The 25,045-nt window shown below is 36.7% G+C and overlaps 1 protein-coding gene across 4 annotated transcripts in view; it reads left to right on the top strand.

Annotated features, from left to right (window-relative positions):
- Window positions 1-25,045, top strand: part of DNAlig4 (DNA ligase 4) — a 588,281-nt gene that overhangs the window by 307,759 nt on the left and 255,477 nt on the right. For all 4 annotated transcript variants that reach the window (XM_090401217.1, XM_090401216.1, XM_090401218.1 and 1 more), the window contains one exon: window positions 15,826-16,079. In XM_090401217.1, coding sequence (XP_090257343.1) covers window positions 15,826-16,079 — 254 coding nt within the window. The remainder of the gene's footprint in view (window positions 1-15,825; window positions 16,080-25,045) is intronic.

The following is a 25,045-nucleotide window of genomic DNA, read 5'->3' as shown; positions in this document are numbered from 1 at the left end:
ATTTAACAGGTGACATACAACTGTTTGCTGATGAAAATATAGGTAGAGTAATCAGAAATGCAGCTGATATGCAGTAGTTGCAGAATGATTTGAATAGGTTGGAACTGTGGACATAAATAACTGTTAGTTGAATGCTTGTAAATGAAAAGTCATACACTTTGGTGGACGAGGTACTACCCAAAAGTACCTCTCCTCACTTGTGTTAAAATGATGCCATTTCAGCTGGAATTTCATCTTGGGGAACAGGAAAATGTTGCAGGGGCAAGTTCAGGTGAATAGGGGGAGGGAATTGGGAATGATTGTCGAATAGTGAGCGACGTGTGAGCTCATGCGTTGTTGTGGTGGTGAACCCAGTCATTGTTCTTCCACTTGTCTGGACGTTTGCACTGATTCTCTCCCTTAGCTGCTTCAAAACCTCACGGTAAAACTTACCATTAACAGTTTGACTAGGGACAAGGATTCTTTGTGGACAATGCCTTGTATGTCAAATAAACAATTAACATGACCTGATGTTGCTGCAAACATGACAAACTTTTTTTCAGCAACATTTGGGCAAAATCGCAAACTTGTGGCCTTGTCAATCTGGTCTGGCACAACATGGAATTGAAAATACTAACCACAGTATCTGATGGGAAAACATCAGGCTACCACACAGATCTGTATAGAAACATGGTTGTTTGTACACAGAAAGTGTTGAAGTTCTTCTTCACGACCTAATAACCTCAGTCGTAATGACTGCCTTACTATTCCTGAACTGTGGGAAATTGTTATCCTCAATTATATTAAATAAATTTGTAATCTGTTATATTTTATTTTTAACTCGTCTATTTTAATTTATTTTCAGCCCAATAGTTTTAACTCAATAGTTTCAGCCCAATAGTTTTAAAAGTTGCATGTTCATGGAACTGCAACTGCAATTCCATGAAATTTATTATTATGGCTATTATTAATGTTGGATCTCCATGGAGTCAAACTATTTATTACAGGAGATCCACTATCACATACAGCTTATCATATCATGACTTAAACGCATTCAATATTTTGACACTGAATGTGCATTGCATTTCAATTATTTACCGCTCACTCACTCTCCAAAAAACTTACTCCTCAGCTCCTTGCTCACAACTTCCTTATGAAGCTTCTAGGGATGGCCTTTGTTCCATAATTATTCTTTCTTCTACTGTCCGCATATCAAAAAAATTCCCTAAAATTTATTTTGGCGTGATTATCTAACTGCTAATTATACTGCACTTTTGCTACCCTTACCAAGCAAGTCACATTTCTTGCTTTCTCTTTGCACTCCTGATGCAACTGACTATTACAACTCTTTTTGGTTTTTCCTCCATAATGCCTTCTTCCAGATTGCATACATGCTTTGCCTCTTTCTTGACCCATTTGATAGATAACTTATTTAACCACCTGATCTTGGAAATGCCATTCGGACATTGTCTCTACCGGCCAGTTCCTGAACAGGTTCCAAACAGCATTGATTTACTTTCCATCTAATTCTTCATACCATGTTATAGATGCAAACTGTCTCCCGAGTTTGTCATAATCATCAGCTCTATAATTCCCCACATACGAGGATGGTCTGAAAAGTTCTTGGCCTCAGCCATAGATGGCTACACTATCAGCAGGATTTTTTTTCTCAGTTGGTACATCTGTCATAAGCATCAATATGAAATTGCAAGTCATTCTATCAAGTAGTTTGTTTTATATGGTTGTCTGAAGCAAAAGTGTTGTCTGTATCCCTTGAAATGGATAGAATTGATTATCGTGCAGTTATAAAATTCTTTGTAAAAGAAGGTTTAATGCCATAGAAATTCATTCAAAGTTCATAAAAGTTTATGGGCACTCTTCTCTTTTGTTTTCAACAATTAAGAAATGGGCTGCCGAGTTTAAACATGGCTGTACCAGTGTTAGATCCTGAATGGAGGATTTTCTAAGATGTTGTTCATTCAGAATCTAACATGAAAATTTTAACTAATTTGAGATAATACCTGCACACCAGCAGAAAGTAATAAAGACCTTGTTTGTTGTATATGAGAATGTGCATTAATATGTGTAATGTATTAGAAATATTTCAAAACGGAAAACTAAACTAGAGAATTATGTCAAATTAGTGACTACATGTAAAGGAAATATTGGCTTAAATTTGTGTCCTATTAAGCTATCTAAAATAACGTAAATCGCCAGACAGTAATGAGTAACAGTGCAAAGGTCGCGTCTGAAACGCCTGTATCGGTCGTAACACCAGAGGCTACAGCATACGCGGAAAATAACGTAAGCACGCTTTCCTCGAAGACAGCACCTAACAGCAATAGGGAGAGTAAGGATCATCTTAAGGGGATTTAAACTAAGGATCGTGCGAAAAGGAATACAGCAAAAAAGAGGGCGCTAGAACACAGAATATAAGGCAATGCACGCCATATTGCAAGCTTTTTGTTCCGGATTTCATCTCGAGGATTCCTCACCGGTGGTCGGAGAAAGGACTTGCCAGGGTTCTATGATGTCAGACAGCGGGCCGTTTTCCTGATTATGCTGAACAAGATTCCACGCAGAGCCTTGTGCGAATCATCAACCTATGAAGAATCATGCCAGTCACTGGATGTCCCATCGGAAAGGAGCGGAGATAACCCTCAGTCGCGGCAGAAACTAGTTCGAGTCCGGCAGCAGTAGAAAGGACGAGGTAGCCAAAAGCCAGGCACTGAGATAGCCAATCGAAGGATGACCAGAACTACACATGGTAGTTAATAGACCTTCGGAAAAAACTGGGTAATGTAGAGATCTTTGTTATATGTTACGGAAGTGATAGAAGATTGAAATTTGTGTTTGTTTAAGTGATGTGGACAATCCTTTAGAGAACTTGGATAAGATTTCATATTTGAGACAGCAAATTCTGTTGGACAAGGAATTGTCAGGAATGAATCTAATTGTATGTGACTGAAGTGATAAGTGTATTTTGTTTGGTAGATAACCTTAACTGAGAAAGCAACAAGTTGTATAGCATGTACTCTATGAATAGCATGCATGAGAGAATCTTGATTTAGTGTAATATTGTCATTGCTTTCTATTGTTCTGTGTGATTATCAATTTCATCTGTCTAGGTGAACTTGATTAATTTAGAATTGTTTAATTATCTTAGCAAGAGATTTAGAAGTTTTAGTAATTTGATTCAATTTAGTTGTAATTGTCATTTAGTTCCAATAAACATGTTTTGTTGCATATGCCTGAGTCATGCCTGAATTCATGATATAAAATTAGAACCATAGCGGGAGAAATTTTAGATATATATATATATATATATATATATATATATATATATATATATATATATATATGTTTAAGTAATAGATTATTGGTCACGACTGCAAAGTACCGATATCTATTTAAGTGTGTGTTAGAGTGTATGCCAGTGAATATAGGAATATTTCCCTGAACTTGAATAAATTCCTATTATAGGATACTGGCTGTCACATTAAAAATACAAATTTGCCAGTATTTGAAAAGGAAATATCCCTAGGTGGAATCTAGTTAGGCTGCACACAAGAAAAGATAATAGAGGTTAAAGAAGTATATAAAATAAGAAATTAGAAAGAAACAACAACGTAACACCAGCCTTGAAGATGATCCATGTGAAGGACGTCCAAAAAAGTGTAACAACACCAGAAATCATTGATCAAATGTACGCTATGATATTGGATGATCGGCGAGTCAAAGTGTGTGAAATTGCTGAGGCATTTCAAAAGAACGTGTAGGATATATTTTGAATGAAGAATTGCATATGAAAAAGCTTTGTGCAACATGGGTGCCGCGCTTGCCCACAGCAGATCAAAAATGCACTTGCATGAAAATCTCTGAAAAGTGCTTGGAGCGTTACAATAATAAAACTGATTTTGTGCATCGATTTATTACTATGGATGAGACTTGGATTCACCATTATATACCAAAATCCAAACAGCAGTCAAAACAGTGGACTGAAGCCAAAGAAGAGAAAGTCAGTTTTATCAGCAGGAAAGGTCATGAAATCAGTGTTTTGGGATGCTAAAGGTATTTTGTTTATTAATTATCTTGAAAACGGTAAAACTTTAACCGGGAAATATTATTCCAATCTTTTAACCAGAGTAGATGAAAAAATTCGTCAGAAAAGACCCAGTTTGCAGAAGAAAAAAATCATCTTGCATCAGGACAATGCACCTGCCCACAAAAGCGTTTTGGCAATGGGAAAATTAAGGGATCTGCACTATGAATTGTTAGAACATCCACCCTATTCCCCAGATTTGGCTCCCTCTGACTTCTGTCTCTTCTCAAAACTAAAACTCTTCCTGCTGCATTTTTGAAAATTACAGAGACAACTACCGTGTTTGAATAAAAACTTTAGTTTAATATAAATAAAATCTACATTCGACGTTTCGACCTTTATGCCAAGGTCATCTTCTGGAGCATACAACTATACACTGAAAAACAAGCTACACTACAATCAAACTGGTTTGTTAAAGACACTGACCAGCCGCTACAACAATTGTTGGCCTAACCTCTGGTGAAAAAAAAATAAAAGAAATAAAAATAAATAAATAAATAAAATAAAAATTTTTAAAAATTATACATCAACGCTAGAGTCCTATTATTGGTGTTATCTGTTGGTTGTAGAAATACATTGGGCAGAACAACAAGTATCTATCTATATACATATATTAACATCATGTACATTCCAGCCAGTTGGTATGGAATGGTTTCTAATACTAGCTGAAGATTGGCTAGAGTCCTGACTTATGCTGGATCTTATATATTAGGTAGGCTGAATGTGTGCCATCCAGATCCTTGGAATTTTCGTGCCATCTTTGTTGTTGATATTTGGGTGGTTTATCAGGATTTTGCAGGCTTCCTTAAATTTCCTTTCGTACCAGGTTTTTGTGCGGTGTAAAGAGCAGGTGCTTTTCCAGTTGATTTGGTGTAAGGTGTTCAGTGCATGGTCTGAGAGGCCTGCTTCACCATAATGGTTATATTTAATGTATCTAATGTGTTCTTTCTTGCGTATAGGGATTGTCCATCCTGTTTCACCACTGTACAGTAAGTTACAGGTGCAGCGGATGCACTAGACTAGGATGTGCTAATGGGAGGAGAGGATCCTTAGAGGAGTTGAATATGGTTTTAAGTTTAGTGGGTGGTTTAAAGGTGGCATTGAGGTTATAATGTTGTAGGATTCTGTTGATTTTTTCTGATAACCCTTTGATGTATGGGATGGCTATGATTTTACTGTAATCTAGATTCGTTTTTGTTGTTGTTTTATAGAGTATTTTATTAATAGTATTTTTGTTATAGCCATTATTTATGAATGTGTCGCTGATGATTTTTAGTTCTTGTTTCAGGGCTTGCTGGTTAGAGCAAATTGTTGTAGCTCTGTTTTTAAGGGTGTTAATGACTCCATATTTTTGTGATGGGTGGTGGTATGAATTAGCATGTATGTATTGGCCAGCATGTGTCGGTTTTCGGTAGACCGTGAAGGATAGACTGCCTGAAGGAAGACGTGTGACTAGTGTGTCTAGGAACGGAAGCGAATTTCGGTTTTCAATTTCGATGGTATATTGTATGCATTCGTGTTGTTTGTTCAGGTGGCTAAGGAATGTATTTAGCATTTGTCGCCCGTGCAGCCACATCTCGAACACGTCATCATCAACAAATCTAAGTCAGACTGTCGGTCTTAGCATGGCGGAATCAAGAGCCCTTTGCTCAAAGGTTTCCATGTAGAAGTTGGCAATTGGGGGGGGGGGGGGATAGTGGTGAGCACATGGCTGTACCTTTTTTTTTTGTAGGTAAAATTTGTTTTGCCACACGAAGTAACCGGACTGTAGTACGTGGGCAAAGAGGGCCGTAATGTCGGGTGGAAATTTGTTCTGTAGTAGGAGAATTGTGTCATTGATGGGGACATTAGTGAAAAGGGCAGAAACGTCGAAACTGACTAATAAGTCATCTTTGTCGAGTGTTATGTTTTTAATTTTTTTTATAAAGTGTTGTGTGTTTTTTATGTAGGAGGGGGAATGACCTACCAACACCTTGAGTGTTGCTGCTAATTTCTTGGCTAAGTGGTAATTGGGACTGTCTATTCCTTCCACGATTCGTCGAAGGGGTACATTTTGTTTGTGTATTTTTGGGACCCCATATATTCTGGAGGGGGCGGGCGTAGTGGGGTTTGAGTTTTTTAACCGTGTCTGGTGGCCAGGAAGTGACGGACTTGAGTAGTTTCTCTGTTTTATCCTTTATCCTTTTTGTTGGGTTATAATTTACCATTTTATATGTGTTGTTATCGGCTACTAGTTGATTCATTTAAAGTATGTATGTTGACCTGTCAAGGACAACAGTGGCATTGCCTTTATCCGCTTTCATTATTACTATGTTTTGTTTGGCTTTTAATGACTTAATTGCTGATAATTCTGTTTTTGTGAGATTGTTCTATATAGTTTTCTTAGTGTTCAGGACATTACTAGTTTCTAGTCGTATTTTATCTACTATATTGTTAGGTAAGGACCTGATGCCTCTTTCAATGTGGTAGATAAAATCCAATTTGTTTACCTTTTTAGGTGCTATTGCATAGTTAAGTCCTTTATTCAGTAGCATAAGTTCGCCACTGTTCAGGGTGTGGCTTGATAGGTTGATCACATGATTCTTGCTTGCCGGTAGTTGGTCGCTCCTTGTCTCCCTTGTTTGTTGTTCATTGTTGGTGTTTATCGGGGAGGAAGTCTTCTGATTGGATGGATTCCTGTGATTGGCCGCCATATTTTGCTGTTGTTTCAAACTGTGGAATTTTGTCCTGAGTTTTTCTTTATTCTTTTCCAGGGTATATTTGGCCGAATTGTCAGTAATTCTTTCAAGTACTTGTAGAATGTCTGGATTAATATAGTTCGGATTGTAATTTTGAAACCAGATTTTGTGTTTTAGCTAGGTTTTGGCAGGCTGTTTGAATATGTTCTCTAAGCATTGCTTTTTCTGTGCAGTCATAAATACGGAGTGCCTTAGTGGATGTAAATTTCTTTTTTAGCCTGTTGCAGGTAGGAATAAGGTTATTGTCTCTGCATCTTTTAAAAAGGCCAGCCGATTGGTCAGGAGGGAAATACGAATCTTCAACTTACCATAGCAATTGCAGCGCTTGTGGGTATCATTTCCATAACTTTAAACCATAATCATAACCTTAAAAGAAAGGATAAAACTCTTCCTCATTGGTCAGCATTTTTTTTTTTTTTCAAATGAAGAGGTGATTGCAGGCACAGAGGGGTATTTTGCAGATCTTACTGAGAACCATTACAGGGATGGGATAATGGCGCTGGAGCATTGCTGGAATAAATATATTAATCTTAAGGGAGATTATGTTGAAAAATAAAAATAATTTTGAAATTATAAATTCGTTTTTTCATTGTTCGGTCGAGAACTATTCAGACCACCCACTTATATATATTCCTTTCTCACAGAGGTCTTCGTATGACTGGCCACCACCCAAGTAATCACTTAATAATTACTTCACTGTCACTCTTACCATCTCGAGGGTGATTTGACATTTTATTTACAACAGCATCCTCTGATGAGAATGAAATTCAAGACTCTTGATCCCCTTGTATCCTCTGTTATGTACTGCATAAGATAATTGACCCTTAAAAACTGAAGAAATTCATTCTCTTTGCTCACACATGCATATTTCCACATTTCCACTCTTAATCTATATTTCCACATTTAAAAAAATTACTTTGCCACTGTCCTCCATCTTACCAAGACTATAGTAACAGGTAACTAGATATTTTGTTCTGATCACCTCTACCTCACACCATAGTGTCACTTTTGGCTCCTTTCATTTCTATCTTAGACTGGCATCACTTCTCTACTACTATCAATAGCATTCCTCCTCTTCTCTTTCTGCCCTAAGTTTATGAAAAAACATGATATCTATTCATCTCTGTTCCTGTCAGAATGTCATCTTTATCTGATCATGCCTTGTTTCTTTCAATAATTTTTGGCACATGTATTCTATCATCATCATCCAATTCCTGATATGTACTCTCAAGGGATGTACAAGATATGATAGTACTGTATGAAAAACTTATGCCATTTTCTAACTTCCTATCTACTATTTTCCTTAAAAATCAATATGTTACCTGTCAAGACTTCAACTTTATCAGATCTTATATTTTTATCTTCTAAGGCACTTTTTACTGTATCAATCCACCTATATCTTGGTCTTCCTTTGGATCTTTTTCCTGCCAGCCTGGCAAAGAAAACTTGTTTTGCTAATCTTTCCTCTCCCATTCTGTTGAAGTGACCATACCACCTGAGATTAGTCCTGCTAACACATTCCTGGATGCTAACAATATTCATGTACTCTATTAATGCTACAATTTCAATTTCTTTATTTCAAATATTTCTTGCTTTTTTTTTATATATATATTTTTTTGGTTGCTTGATTGATTCCTTTAGGTCTGTTGCTCTCATGGTATTGCCTGTTCTCTCATGTCTTTCAAAATGCTTCATTATTTCAAGCTTCTCCTCAATCCTTAAATGTTTGCTACTTGGATTCTTATAGCCAGGATTCTTACTCATGTTTGTGATACTGCATTAAATACTTTTATCAAACAAAGTGCACACCCAGTATAAGAGCACTACACACATTGGGTAATACATGTGGTAGATGAGGGTAAAGGAGAGAATCAGGTTGCATGTTTTGTGTATTCCTCTGCAGGTTACCACTTTAAGGTAAGTTTTTTTTTCCCATTCACCTGGTGTTACTCAGAGTGCACCACTCTGAGTAACACCAGATGAATTGTTTTTTTTCCCAAACGTGTACTATAGATTTTTATAATAGGTGTGTCAGGTAATTGTTCACATATACAGGCAGCCCTCGGTTTATGCTTCACTTCCGTTCCTGAAAAAAACGGGTGTAAACCGAATCGCCAGAAAACAAAACCAATTTTAATGGGAGGCACATAGTTATGTTCTGCACAGTCAAAAAATATGCACATGAAGTATGTGTAACATTATTATATTTAAAGCTTTGATAATACATACATATATATTTGTATATATGTACATACATATACATATATATTTGTTAAAATAATTATTAATAATGAAAACAAAACAAAATTATATAAAAAAATATGAAACTTCGAAAAGATGTTACATATTTCTATGTTGAAGTTCCTGGTTTCGGATCACCTGCATTTTTTTTTTGAAAAAAGTATCCAGTGTTAACTGCCTAGATTTTCTTTTTCTTTCTTTAAGGAGTTCAGTGTAAGGTGGAATAGATGCGATTACACTCCTTTTTACGTTTGCACTCTGTTCCCAATTGGTCCATTTCGCAGAGTTCATCAGTCAATGTCTATGCTTGCAAGGATATGCTGTAAGTTGGCCGTTTTTATATTTCTCAGCAGACCTTCTTCATTTTCTTTCTCCTCCTTTGGATGTTGACTTAATTGTTCAGCTAATTCTTTTAAGTCTTCATTGGAAAGTGGTTTATCATGGCTCTCTAAGACTTCTGTCACATCTTCAGCTGTAATATCATCTAATTCCACCTCTCGTGCAAGCTTGGTGACTTCTTCAGTAACATTCTCCTCATGCTCTAATGCCTTGAAGTTGTGCATAAATGCTGGAAGAAGTTTTTGCCATGCTCCTTTTAAACGCTTTTCTGACACTTCATTCCAAGCTGCCTTGATGTTGTTAATGCCCTTCAAAATATCGAATGATCACCAATAGTCTTTAAAAGTTTTTCCTGAAGTGTCCAAGACTCTTACCATTTCCATAAATGTTATATGGAGGTAATAGGCTTTGAAGATTGATATAATCCCCTGATCCATTGGTTGCAAAAGCGATGTTGTGTTTGGGGGCATGTAAACAACCTTGACATCCGATGGTGTTCTTACTTCAGCAAGGTTTTGAGGATGTCCAGGGGCATTATCTAAGAGAAGCAATGCCTTGGCTGGCAAATCATTTTCTTTACAGAAGCGAAGCACGGTAGGACAAAAATAATTTCTGTACCAATCTATACAAACGTCTTGTGTAACCCAAGCTTTCTTGTTCCATTTCCAATAGACTGGCAGCATAGCTTTTAGACCCTTAAGGTGTCTGGTGTCTGTGAATGGTACACCAACATTGGTTTAAGTTTCAAAGTTCCGGAGACATTTTCACCCAACAAAAGCGTAAGTCTCTCTTTTGCAGTACAATAAATTTAGTTTAATCCTTTATCCAAGTGTAAGCAAACAAAGTTTGCACCTGAAGTATCTTCACCACCTTTACCACTGAGGCAACTCGTGGTAAAGGTGGACCAAGCTCTCATCACTCCTTGTCTCAGTATCTCCCATAATGCAAAGCACATCTCCTTGCGGACATGTATAATGCTATTCATTAAGGGAAGGGAAAATACTTTAGCACAAACTTTGTTTGCTTACACTTGGATAAAGAATTAAACTAAATTTATTATAGTCTAACCAAGTGAAAAATAAACTTCCAACTATCTTTTGTAGCTTTAAAACCTGGAGCAGAATGTTCTTCACAGGAAATTAAGGTGTAATGGCAATTTTTTTCAGTAGAGCCCAGTCTCATCAAAATTAAAAATGAGATCAGGAGGATAACTTCCTTGTTCTACACAGTCTTGAAATTCTTTAGGAAAAGCAGCCGCTACCGCAACATCTGCACTTGCTGCCTCACCATATAATTTGACACTATGGCACTTACTTCGAGACTTAAATCTCACGAACCAACTTTTGCTTCCTAAATTTGTTTCTTCACCTCCATCTGTCTTTTTAAGATCCTCAAAAATTGTTTTTGCTTTCTCAGTTATAACAGCCTGCGTCAGAGGAATGTTTTTCTGATTCAAGTCATCCACCCATAATGATAATAATTTTTCCATTTTTTCATAAAGTTTACCTCTGCTATAACTTACATGTTTTGCATTTAGTACTGCCATAGATTGTTGCGCAGACTGTTTTATTCTGTCTGCATGTTTCATAATTTTAGTAACAGTCGATGGAGGTAAGTTCATACTTCTACAGACATTAGCATGTGTCTGCCCATCTTCCATTCTTCGAATCACCTCCATCTTCTTTTGAAGTGTGATTAATTTCCGCTCCTTTTTAACACCAAGTTCTGCTAACTTTTCTGAACTTCTTTTATGCCTTTTCATGATATGTAATTACATACTTTATCAATTTAAATACTTATGTATGTAAAAAAAAAATTAACAAAACAATTCGGTAAATTCAACAGGAAAACTAGGTCTGATACATATACGTTGTAGTAGCTCGGTAAACACTCAAACACTAGAGTGAACCGTCGTAAACCGAGGGCTGCCTGTACTAAACTTTTCCAAGAGCTATTTATTTATTTATTTTTATACTGTTGGTCTAATTTTTTTTGTTGGGTTTGAATAATCCTTTGGTTTGTTTTGGTGCAAGATGACTATGACATGTATTCGGTGATATTTTCTTCCATTTTTGATCTATTAATTAGATTTTATTTCTTCACTGGTAAATTCAGAATTCACATACATTTTGCTAAATTTTGAACTACAGTAGCTAAGTTGTCTGCATCTTCCAGAATTCTTTGAATTTGTGTACTTTGATTGTAAGTCTATTGGTGTCATTGATTGTACAACTCTTGTCTTAAATTTACCTGTTTCTGTTTTTAAATCATTGTTCTCTTTCTTTAGCTGTATTTGCATTTCAGGAAGTGATTTTTTTCATTTATTTGACTGAGTTTAGCACTTCTTGCATGCTTCCATGATTGAATTTTAGGAATGCTTTGTACTTCATTGTGTATGATAATAATAATTATGGGAAAGAATTCAACTTTTTTTTTTTATCCCGCATAACTCAGAAAATATCATCATGATGGTATTTTGAATTTGGTAGTTTTTTTGAAATGTCAAAAAAAAGAAAAAATAATAATAATGAGTAACTGGGTTGCTCAGGAGGCTGAATGTGGTTAATGACTACTTCAAGCCTCAATAAAGCAAATGGCAATATTTGACTGGGTGACAAAAGTCATCTACCATCTAATGTGATTAATATCACAGAAGCTTTTCTTTTCTAAAATAGGCTAATAAACAAGTCATTAACTTAACAAACAAATAGAGCATTTAATATATTGTAGTTAAATATGCAATTGTAAACATTTCAGGAAATTTAATTATTGAATAAATGTTGAAATATTGTCAAACTTAGTACATTCCATTCAGTTTGCTCTTTCTTTTTTTGCATATATTTCTCTGTAGCAAGCAATTGTAGGTTACCTCTATCTATTTTGCTAATTCACTCTATTTTGGGGTCTGTTTCCTCGAATAACTGAACTACCTTATTAACAGAGGCAAATTCAGTGAAAAAATTGGCATTTTTTCACTGTAAACTGTTTTTAAGAATTTACTTCTCTTTGTTCTTCTGCTTGTTTTTTCTCTTCTTCCAAATTTTCTGCTTCTAGCTCAGAAAGTGAAATAATCCTCCTGATACAATGAAGATGAAGAATAATTGATGGAAGCTGCACAAAGGAAGATTCCACATCTTCCAACTGCCCTTCATCTTCATTGCAATCTTCATACATCAGCTGTCACCTCACTCCATGCTGCATCTATGTTTTTTGTACAATTCAAGATATTATATTCTTTCAAAAAAGTCGCAGTTTTCTCACCGTCACTGGCAGCGATAGTTTGAGAAAAATATTTCTGAAATAATGTCTTGAAGGTAGCAATAATATCCTGGTTATAGTTTGCAATAGCCAAGGCGATATTTAATGAATGCTTTAATGGAATGTCTGCTGTAAGCCACACATTGTAAGCCTAGGATTGACTGACTGTATGTTGAAACACTGGTCAGTATAAGTGCTATGCTGTTATCTCCAGTCAATCTGAAGTTAAAATAAACAATGGGATATGGTGATTATAACTTTCATGGGAACAATGTGTATTTAATAACTATTCATCAGCTTTCTCCAGTATGAGCTAATCCCATCTACAAACAAATTATACAAAGTAGCTGACCTCCCTCTATGGTGCAGGCTTAAATACTATCAGGTAAATGAAGGGAAGTGTCACTTTAACATTGCTTTCTCCACCTTGTTAATGAAAATTGGTAATGACTTGAAGTTGGTGGTTTTGGAAAGAGAATTGATTGCGTCATGTTTCGTGACTGAAGAAACTGATGAACTTTGTCTCAACAGCATAGGACTATTTTTTCATACCTTTCTATAAATTGTTAGAATAACTCAGCACTTACTCATCAGAAGAGAAATTAGCTTCAGTCATTCAAAACATATTCCTTAGGTGCAAAAACACAGAACAAAGAAGCCTGCATAAGACAGAAGCTACGTAAAATATCTGTTTTAGACACTGGCAATCTATCCTGAGAACATCCTTTAGTTGTTGGCAAAACATATTACCATGAATATAGGTGTTTCTGATGATTTAGAAAATAGAACTTTGTATCAACTAGCAAGTATTTAATTACTGATGTAAATGGACTATACATAGTTTCTCCTACAAGTGACAAGATCAATAACTGTATATCAGGAAATTCACAATTGATGATGCCTCTCTAAATTGCGTTTCAGAAGTTAATGAGTAATCTCTTTGTGAATATCTCATTGATGCTGCTACTCACCATTGAAATACTAATGCTTTCTACAACTTGGCTAAATATCAAGAAGCATCAATATGCCTAACTTTGATTGTGTCATGCAAACAAAGTGTGAGATTCTCAGTGAGCCACCAAGTAGTTGTAGAATGCCAAAACAAGAATAATAATCATATATTATTACTCTCCACCTTGATATTATTTACTGACAAGCAACAGGGATAGACAACCTGTTCTCAGTGTAGTCATATATATTTCTCCAAATCACTCACTTGAAGAGATTATAGTTTCATTCACTTCTTTCTCCTACATTGTACCATTGATGGTGCTGTTCTTTTGGAGTAAACATGACACCAAATACCAGTGATTGTAAATGGTGACTTCACCATTGATTTATGTGATCCTAATTCATAGTCCCTTGTGAAGTTTCTAAAAGAATTCAACCTTGCTATAATCACCAATCCTGCTATTGCAATGATGACAAGCAGTACTTCTATTCATGCACTTTATCCATCGGAGATTACATAATTTGCAATCCCAAGATGGTCTGTGTCTTATATTTGACTTACCACAAATCCATTATATACTGTATTTCTGGTTTTGAAAGAAAAATTAAAGTAAAAAGGGAAAAAAAAAATTCTACAGAGATATTTCACATAGACTGATGTCCAAAACCTAAAGACAAACACTATTTCTGAAGATTAAAACTGTAAGTTCAGATGAATCAGTTTGCGGCAATTTGTATAACTGAAAATTTTGAGTAGAAAGTGGGTACATTTTCAAATTGCTCGAGTGGTAGCACTCAGCAGGATAAAAGGCAAAAGGCTGCATTAAGTGAAGTGTGTTTCTGATGAAGCTTGAAGAAGCTCTTTTTATTAAGGAATAAAGTTGCAAACTTGGATGTCTTGTAATGTCTCAAAGCTATCATCCAGATGATTTCATCCAGATAAGAATTATTGGAACACTTGAAGTAGGCTACAGAAGTATTGATATTGCCAAAGAGTTTGGAATCTTTGGCAATATCAATACTTGGAAACTAAGCATTGTATCCAGGCTCTGGGCAGAATTTCAAACCAATGGAATGTGTTCCAGACATTTGTTAAGAGGTTGCCTTGCTCTACTACAGAACATGAAGAGAAATTTTTGGTTATAACAGCAAAACATAATCGATGCACACACACCATGACAGGTCACTTGCAAGTAGGCTCCATTCAAGTACATGTATGCAGTTTTCTCGACAAACTGTATTAAGACATCTGCACAAGTAGACCTATATGCCCAAAGGCCTGAAGTCTGCATCCATTTGTTCACAGCTCAACATAGAGCTCATTTTCAGTGGTATTGTCTCCCTAAAAAATTGGACAAGACACCAATGGCCTAATGTACTCTTTACCGATGAGTCATTTTAATCTTTTCTCTGATTCTAGAGGGCACTTGATCTGGCATTGAAAGGTACTGCTTATCATCACAAGCATTTTCTTGAAAGGGATAGATACAACAGGTGCTGGAGTCATGGTGTGGGGAGGCATTATGTTTAATTGACACACTGCATTACAAGTGCTGGAAAAAGGAACTATGACTGGTGAACAATATTGCAACGAAGTTCTTCAATGTCATGTTCGATTGTTCTGTTGTGCTGTACGCGAAGAATTCATTTTTATGGAAGACAATGCCACACCACATCATGAATGAGCAGTGGAGATACTTCTGAAGAATAAGGATATTAATTGGATCATGTGGCTAGCAAATGTAAGGTAAAAATATTGTTTGTCCTTAGTTTACGATAGAACATTGTTACATATGCTTAGCACTTGCACATATTTTCCATCTTTGCATCAATTTTCTTATAATCTTTACACATCATATTATCTTGAGGATGTGATGAGCCTTTTAAACAACATGCAAGATAAAAACTGAAAGAAACTGATATTTCAATCAAAGCTGAGTTATCTCAGTTTTGTTTATTATCCTGGAAATGATTCAGTTTCAGTCAATGATAAAAAATCATGCTATGTAATAAGTTGTGGTAGTAGTTCAAAAAGGGACACATGAATGCATCCTTCAAATGACAAATAGAATTACTTGCATGCACAGTTATCTTAAGAATTTTACAGATAATTTTTTAATGCTCTTGATACTTTTATAGCAAAATGTTATTCCGTTTCTGAATATCATCTTATTATAAAATGTGTATATTTTAAAATATTCCTCAATTCTTTAATAGGCAAGATGTTATCAATGCATTAAACGAGGCCATTAACAATAGAGAAGAAGGCATTGTCATAAAGAATGCTGTATCACTGTACAAACCACATGTAAGAAATGGAGGAGGATGGATAAAATTAAAGCCAGATTATATCGATGGTTTAATGGATGACCTAGATCTTCTTATTATTGGAGGATATTTTGGGGAAGGAAGGAGGAGAGGAATGATTTCTCATTTTCTCTTAGGTATTGCCGTTCTAGTGGATTTACCAGGTAATTTGTCATGTTGTTATAATTAATATGATTAACACCAGACCTCTATGGAATCAAAAGACTCATCATAGGGCTATGTAACATCACTGTTACATAGCCCAACAAACTATGCTTTAAACTCATTCAACATATCTGTATTCACCACAAATCTCAGACAACACTTTCTAGTCACCAACCACTCTCCATGCAGAAAAATTGTTCACACCCTCCTTATACAGCTTCCCCTTATTCTACTCCCTTCTCCCATTCTGTGAAAAATTTCTTCCATATTAACCCAGTAACAACCTTTACCAACTTAAATGTCTCTCTCTTCCACCTGTTTACAAGGCTTTGCAAACTGCATTCCCTCAATCTGTCTTCATATCCCACTTCCCAAACACCAGTTACCACTTTAGTCAGTCTTCACTACACCCCCCTCCATGTGGGGCACCTGTTTGTGGTGGAGGGGACCTTCCAGTGATGTACCGGCCGCCCATTTCATTCTTCCACTTTTTCTTTGCCTTTCTTCCCGTATTCTTTGCTCTTCTTCTCCTGAGTCTTTTTCACTATCCTTTTTCCCAGACCATCGTTATTGGGATCCAACATCCTGCCGCCATGTTTGTCATGCAGTGCAACCTGTGGACATCTGGAAAGGGGGATCCTGGTAGTCTTGCACTATTTTGGTCCCTGCTTCTGCAAGATGGGCAGTTCTGGATGGCCCAGATAGGATCAATCAGCTAGTGGGCTTGCCTGCAAGGGTCAATGGTGTTGCAGTAAGTCTCTCACCCCTGAGGTCGGGATCCTAGGCTTGTTGTAGTGCAAATATAGCATCCAGGGTAGCCCTGGTGTTTCACTCCTGAGCACAGTCATTGCTTGCCAGGCAGTAGGTGTCCATGTGTGACTCCGTGGTGGGTGGAGTGCTCTCGCGCCGAACCCAAAACTCCTTGAGTATGAATCCTTCATCCTAAATCAATCATTTAGCATGATTAAAAATGTACCAGCATTTTTAATCATGCTAAAGGTGAAAAACAAATAGGGAAAATGTCACCCTATTTTTTTATTCAAAAGGGTTTAGAAGCACTCCCAACTCGTAAAGATGGACCAAGCTCTCATGCCTCAGTCCTGAAGATACTTCAGGCACAAACTTTGTTTGCTTACACTTGGATAAAGGATTAAACTAAATTTATTATAGTCGAACCAAGTGGAAAATAAACTTCCAACATCTTTCTCTAAATCCAGAGTAAATTAATAATAAGGTGGTACACCTTTTGACAACTCGTATAAGTAAATATGACCTCTCCATTGCTTCTGCCTTAGTATCACCACTCCTGGGTCTGGCTCCCATTGACGAGACCTCAATGAAGGTTGAAACTGGTCTGGGTAGTGGCCCTTCCCTTAATGCATAGCATTATACATGTCTGCAAGGAGATGTGTTTTGCATTATAGGAGATACTGAGATAAGGAGTGATGAAAGCTTGGTCCATCTTTACTACGAGTTGCCTCAGTCCTGAAAATACTTCAGGCGCAAACTTTGTTTGCTTACACTTGGGTAAAGGATTAAACTGAATTTATTATACTCTATCCAAGTGGAAAATAAACTTCCAAGAATGGGATCTCCTTGATGTTCCTGATGAGGAGGTATGTCCAGAACGTAAAGATCAAGGCATGACGGGTGTGAGACATATCTTAATACGTAGGGATGGTCGCCTGGTTCCAACCAAGAACATCAGCCTACTTTTGATACACCTAAACCTCCAGAATCTCTAAAAGCAGGGTATCTCAGCTGTCCTGTTAGAATGTACATTCCTAACCTGCTGAGATGCTTTAAATGTCAGAGATATGGACACGCCCAAACTCTGTTGTGGTTCTACTACCTGTGTGATATGATAGTAAAGAGCATGATAACAGTTCTTGCTGTGCAAAAAAAAGCTAAATGTGTCAACTGTCAGGGAGATCAACCAGCTTACTCTAATGCATGTCAGAAATGGAAAGATGAAAAAGAAATACAAAGAAGGAAAACAGAGCAAAACATAACATATCAGGATGCAAAAAGAAAGCTAGCTACTATCACACATGTTCCAAGATCCTCTTATGCTGAGAAGGTAACAATTAAGAAAGTACCAACAGCAACTGACACTTGTATGTCTGTTTCACCATATCTGCATCTTATGATCGCGAGTGCTTCTCTGTTGAGTGCATCAATCAACCTATGGCCTTACTCCAGAGACATCTCCAAAAGTGGTCCCACTTGACGAAAACCCCTTGTCAAAAAAATTATGGGAAAGGTTTCACTTAAAGATAAACCACCAGACACTACCACAGAAAAAATGGATCCCACGGAAAGTAAACTAAACTTACCAACTGACTAACACATCAGACGTAATTAATACTCTACCAGAGGAAGAAATGAACACTGGCCATCCATACTTCTCCAAAACAATTGATAAATATAAATATGACAAAGTAAGCCCTCAACCTCCCAAAAACCAGGCAAGGCTTTAAAATAAAAACAATAGGGAAATTTTTATAATGGAACTGCCGTGGATTTCACCAGAATATCGATGATATCAAGATTTTGTTGCAGAAACACAAACCTTTCTGTTTCTGTCTACAAGAAACATACTTAAGACCCAATGAGGACCCTACTTTTAGAAATTTCACTGTTGTACACAAGGACGAAACTGGAGGTAGTACTGCTCATGAAGGAATAGCTATCCTAGTGGGAAGTCATATTCCTTTTCATCATGTCGAACTTAATACTACTCTGGAAGCAGTAGTGATTCACTTCTCCATGGGATTTCTTATTACAGTATGTTCAATTTATTTACCACCAAGTACTGAGTTAAATGAAATTGATCTTGATAACCTTATCTCGCAACTGCCTGAACCCATACTTTTGATGGATGACTTTAATGTCATCCATCAAAATTTGATGGATGGTCACAATACTCTGTGGGGTAGTGCCAACTCTAATAGACAAGGTCAAATCATTGAAAGAATCCTTGATAATAATAACCTCTCCCTTTTAAATAATAAACTGAATACTTTCTTCCATATGCCTACCTGTTCATATTCTGCAGTTGATCTTACAATCTGCTCACCTTCCATTCTTCCACTGCTCACATGGAATGTTGAAGAGAACGTATATGGAAGTGATCACTTTTCTGTTCTTTGCACAATGTCTTCACAGGAACCATGTTCACCCACATGGATACTTATATGGAAAATGGACCAGGCTGACTGGAACACTTTTTCTCATCTTGCAAAATTTAATGCTGATACCATCAGTCAAACATCTATCAGTGAAGCAGTAAAGTATATAACAGAGTGCATTGTTCAGGCAGCAACAGCTTAAATCCTGAAAACATCATCTCGGTTTCCACTCTGTCCAAAGCCTTGGTGGAACTCAGAATGTCAGACAGCCAAAAAAGATCAACACAGAGCATGGAATATATTTCGTTGATATCCCACCACATCTAACTTTATAGCTTTCAAATGTGCTCGAACCTAAGCACGATATGTGAGACTTCAGAGTCAAAAACAATCATGGATCCAATTTACTACATCAATTAATCAAATGACCAGTCCAAAAATTGTATGGGATACAATCCTGAAAATGAAAGTCAGATATGAAACACATTGTTTGTCTACCTTAGACCATAATGGAAGTGTTATTGCTGATCCCAAAGCCATTGCAGACACTTTGGGAGAAAACTTTGCCAGAATCTCAGCAACAGCTTCATATCCCCCAGAATTTTTAATTCTGAAAGAGCAGCAAGAGAAACAAAGGCTAAATTTTTCTACCAATGTACTTATGCCATTAGATTAGCCATTTATTAAGGAGAAACTAAAAAGAGCAGTAGGGCCTGATGACATCCATTACGAAATGATGAAACATCTACCATTAACTTCAATGGATCTTCCTCTCTTATTATACAACAGAATACTTGCAGAGGAAGAGTGTCCAAATTCTTGACATAACTCAATTGTCATTGCTATCCCAAAACCAGGAAAAGATCCAACACAAGCAAATAATTATCAACCCATTGCTTTGACCAGCTGTATTTGTAAAATACTAGAGAAAATGGTTAATGCCAGACTTCTCTGATATTTAGAAAGCAACAGTCTTCTCTCCAATACCCAATGTGGGCTCCGTAGACATCGTTCAACTTTAGACCATTTGGTTCATTTAGAAACTTGTATAAAAGATGCATTTCTGAAGCAAGAACACCTTGTTTTAGGTTTTTTTTTTTTTTAATGGATAAAGCTTATGACACAGCCTGGAGATATGGCATATTAAAAGACCTCTGTCACCTAGGTCTCAAAGGACACCTTCCTGTATTTTTGAAAAACTTTCTGTCCAGGCAAACTTTCCAAGTCAGAGTTGGAAGTACGCTATCTGCCCATATCATCAAGAACAGGGTGTTCCCCAAGGCTTTGTCTTAAGTGTGACACTTTTTGCTATTAAAATTAAATCATCTAACTGAGATAGCTAAAGATTATGGTATGATAATATCAACAGAAAAATCAAAACTATGTATAATATGGCAAAATCAGCCTTTAAAGGACAAGATCCAGTAAGAACTAAAATAGTAATAGATAACAAGATCTTATAACTGGTGAATTCATTTAACTAACTAGGATGAATGATCACATATGAAAATGAAAAAGATGGAACACGTTCAAAGAATGAAAATAGAAAGATTACCAAAACAAGCTTTAAAGCACAAGCCATTAGGAAAAAGAAAACCAGGACGTCCTCTTAAAAGATTCAGCGATGACTTCTAAGGCCGGAATAGGCCATGCTAGGCCTAAATCCTTGATATGCATGATGATGATGATGAAATTAACTCAATCACTGAACAGCTTCCTCCCACAGTAGACAATTCTCTATATGTTGATGACTTCACAATTTACTGTCACTCTCATAACATGAAGGTAATTGAAAGACAACTTCAGCAAGCAATTGATCATGTTTCTCTTTGGGCTATTTGTGATGGGTTCAGGTTTTCAACAGAAAAAGGTGTCTGCATACACTTCTGTCAAAAACGCACTCCTCACCCAGATCCTGAATTAAGAATGGGATGCACTGTTATTCCAATAGCTCAAGAAACCAAGTTCTTGGGACTAATCTTTGACATAAAACTTACATTTTTAGCGCACATTCTTCAACTAAGAGAAAAATGCAATAGAGCGTTGAACCTCCTTCGCAGTCTGTCTTCTACTAAGTGAGGTGCTCATCGAGCTTCATTGCTCCATCTTTACCGTTCACTTATATGTTCAAAGCTGGATTATGGGTAACAAGTATATGGTTCTGCAAGACAGACTGACCTGTGATGGTTGGATTCCATCCATCATCAGAGTATACGGATAGCTGTTGGTGCCTTTTGCACAATCCCCACTCAGAGTTTTCATGTTGAAGCAGATGAACCAGCTCTATCACTTCAACAGAACAGTCGTCTCTTAATTATGCTCTAAAGATAAAGTCTGTCCCAAACCATCCTACATGGACTAGTCTCTTTTCTCTGCATTGGGACGCTCAATACCACACACTTCAAACTACCATACATCCTTTTGGTATGTGTGTTAAAGAGACTGTGCAAGCTGTTGGTATAAATGTTGACAACATTTATACTAAGCTTGCGCCTGAAAGTATCTTCAGGACTGGGTTAAGGTGGTACACACCAGGGCAACTCGTTGCAAAGGTGAGCAAGCTACCAACACTCCTATCCTAGTATCTCCTATAATGCAAAACACATCTCCTTGCGGATATGTCTATTGTTATGCATTAAGGGAAGGGCCACTACCCAGACCGGTTTCGACCTTTATTGAGGTCTCTTCAGTGGGAGCCAGGCCCAAGTCGAGATATCAGGCAGAAGCATTAGCAGGTCATCTCCACCTATAGGAATTGCCAATTGGTGTGCCACCCTTTTTTAATAAATTACTCTGGATTTAGAGAAAGATGTTGAAAGTTTATTTTCCACTTGGTTAGAGTATAATAAATTTAGTTTAATCCTTTATCCAAGTGTGAGCAAACAAAGTTTGCGCCTGAAAGTATCTTCAGGACTGGGTTAAGGTGGTACACACCAGGGCAACTCGTTGCAAAGGTGAGCAAGCTACCAACACTCCTATCCTAGTATCTCCTATAATGCAAAACACATCTCCTTGCAGATATGTCTATTGTTATGCATTAAGGGAAGGGCCACTACCCAGACCGGTTTCGACCTTTATTGAGGTCTCTTCAGTGGGAGCCAGGCCCAAGTCGAGATATCAGGCAGAAGCATTAGCAGGTCATCTCCACCTATAGGAATTGCCAATTGGTGTGCCACCCTTTTTTAATAAATTACTCTGGATTTAGAGAAAGATGTTGAAAGTTTATTTTCCACTTGGTTAGAGTATAATAAATTTAGTTTAATCCTTTATCCAAGTGTGAGCAAACAAAGTTTGCGCCTGAAAGTATCTTCAGGACTGGGTTAAGGTGGTACACACCAGGGCAACTCGTTGCAAAGGTGAGCAAGCTACCAACACTCCTATCCTAGTATCTCCTATAATGCAAAACACATCTCCTTGCGGATATGTCTATTGTTATGCATTAAGGGAAGGGCCACTACCCAGACCGGTTTCGACCTTTATTGAGGTCTCTTCAGTGGGAGCCAGGCCCAAGTCGAGATATCAGGCAGAAGCATTAGCAGGTCATCTCCACCTATAGTAGCTTGCTCACCTTTGCAACGAGTTGCCCTGGTGTGTACCACCTTAACCCAGTCCTGAAGATACTTTCAGGCGCAAACTTTGTTTGCTCACACTTGGATAAAGGATTAAACTAAATTTATTATACTCTAACCAAGTGGAAAATAAACTTTCAACATCTTTCTCTAAATCCAGAGTAATTTATTAAAAAAGGGTGGCACACCAATTGGCTATTCCTATAGGTGGAGATGACCTGCTAATGCTTCTGCCTGATATCTCGACTTGGGCCTGGCTCCCACTGAAGAGACCTCAATAAAGGTCGAAACCTTTTTTGCATTATAGGAGATACTAGGATAGGAGTGTTGGTAGCTTGCTCACCTTTGCAACGAGTTGCCCTGGTGTGTACCACCTTAACCCAGTCCTGAAGATACTTTCAGGCGCAAACTTTGTTTGCTCACACTTGGATAAAGGATTAAACTAAATTTATTATACTCTAACCAAGTGGAAAATAAACTTTCAACATTTATACTAAGCATAACAGCATCCCTCCATGGCAGGTTTGCACACCATCTTGCAGCCTCTCACTTTGTCAGCTGCAGAAGTCTCATACTCCATCATTTGTCTACCTCCAATTGTTTAATGCACACAGAGCAGCACACTCTGATTTCTTGCCTATCTATACTGATGGTTCAAGAACTAATACCTCTGTTGACTGTGCTGCTGTGTTTCCTGACATTATTATCTCCAACCAGATCCCACCTGATTGCAGTTAATTATACAGCAGAGTTACATGCCATTCAGCTTGCACTTGTTCATATAAAAGAAAACTGCTACCAAAAATGTATAAGTTATACAGACTCATTGAGCTCTTTACAGGCTATCTCCTCTTCTATGTATAATCCACATCTAGTACTTTATGAGGTGTTACACCTGTTTCACAAAATGAAAATCCTTAATTTTGATGTTCAGTTATATTGGATTTCCAGCCACATAGGAATGAAGGGAAATGAGGCTGCAGATGCAGCTGCTAAATCAGCTCATATTTTCTCCACTTACTGTTTGACAGTACCATATATAGACTACAGACAAATTATAAGATCAAAGCTAACTGCTCAATGGCAGGAAGCATTAACAAACAAATTATATGACATGAAACCCGAAATTAAACATTGGCATTCTAGTCAACGTATAAAGAGAAGAGAGGAAGTTGTTCTTGCTAGGCTCCGCATAGGTCACAGTCTTATCTGCTGAGAGCTGATGATTCTTCCATGTGTGAAAAATGCAATACACATTTCATTATTTGTCATATTCTGGTGGAGTGCCAGCGCTTTGCAAGAGAGAGGAATGAAATTTTTGCCTATCTGGTCAGCTCATACACTCAGGCAGATTGCACGATGTTTTTAATTTTTTACAAATAATTAATTTATACAAACACGTTTGTAATTTTGTTTATATGTAAATACTATATTGCTTCACTGTATGTATATATTACAAAATATGTTATATTTTATGTATTTGTGCAGGGATTTGAGTACTAATGTATATATTATTCATTAGTTTAATTTTTGAACCAATCATGTATTTCTGTAGCCTTTGATCTTGTATATTTGTGTAACCTTGTTGTAATTTTGTTAATATGTAAATACCACATTATCAAACTTAATTTTTATACATACATATTGTATAATAATTCCTCTTTGACTCTTTGCTGCATTAATTTTGTTTATATGTAGATATTGCACCGTTTAACTTAACTTTTGCACATATATATTATTTACTAGTTTATTTTTCACCTAATTATGTATTGCTGTAGGACACCTTGTATATTGGTGTAACTTTCTTGTAATTTTGTTTATATGTAGATACCACATTGCTAAATTTAATTTTTATGCATGCATATTGTATGATAATTCCTGTTTGCCTATTTATGTACTGCTGTAAAAACATTTGTTGTAATTTTATATATATGTAGATACTGCATCCCTTGACTTGGTGTCTTGTACATGCATTTTGTTTATTAACTTGTATTGTTGACAATTTCTGTACTGCTGTGACCTTGAACCTTGTATGTTGCTGTGCCCTCTGCAGCAATTCTGTTTATATGTAGATGCTGCTTTGTAGAACCTAATATTCTACAGGCATATTGTTTATAATTTTCTTTAACTGCTCATGTATAGTTGTAACCTTAGTATGGCACATCATGACCTTTGTAGTTTTGTGCCAAATAAACTAAACCAAACCAAACCAATCACTAGACACTTTCCAATATATCCTCTATATATATCCAATATATCCACTTT

The sequence above is a fragment of the Typopeltis vanoorti genome, chromosome 12 (genome assembly GCF_054136105.1).
Source record: "Typopeltis vanoorti isolate ZY-2024b chromosome 12, IOZ_Tvanoo_1.0, whole genome shotgun sequence".
Lineage (NCBI taxonomy): Eukaryota > Metazoa > Arthropoda > Arachnida > Uropygi > Thelyphonidae > Typopeltis > Typopeltis vanoorti.
Note: the sequence above shows the minus strand (reverse complement) of the source record. Positions and strands in the feature narration are given on the sequence as shown.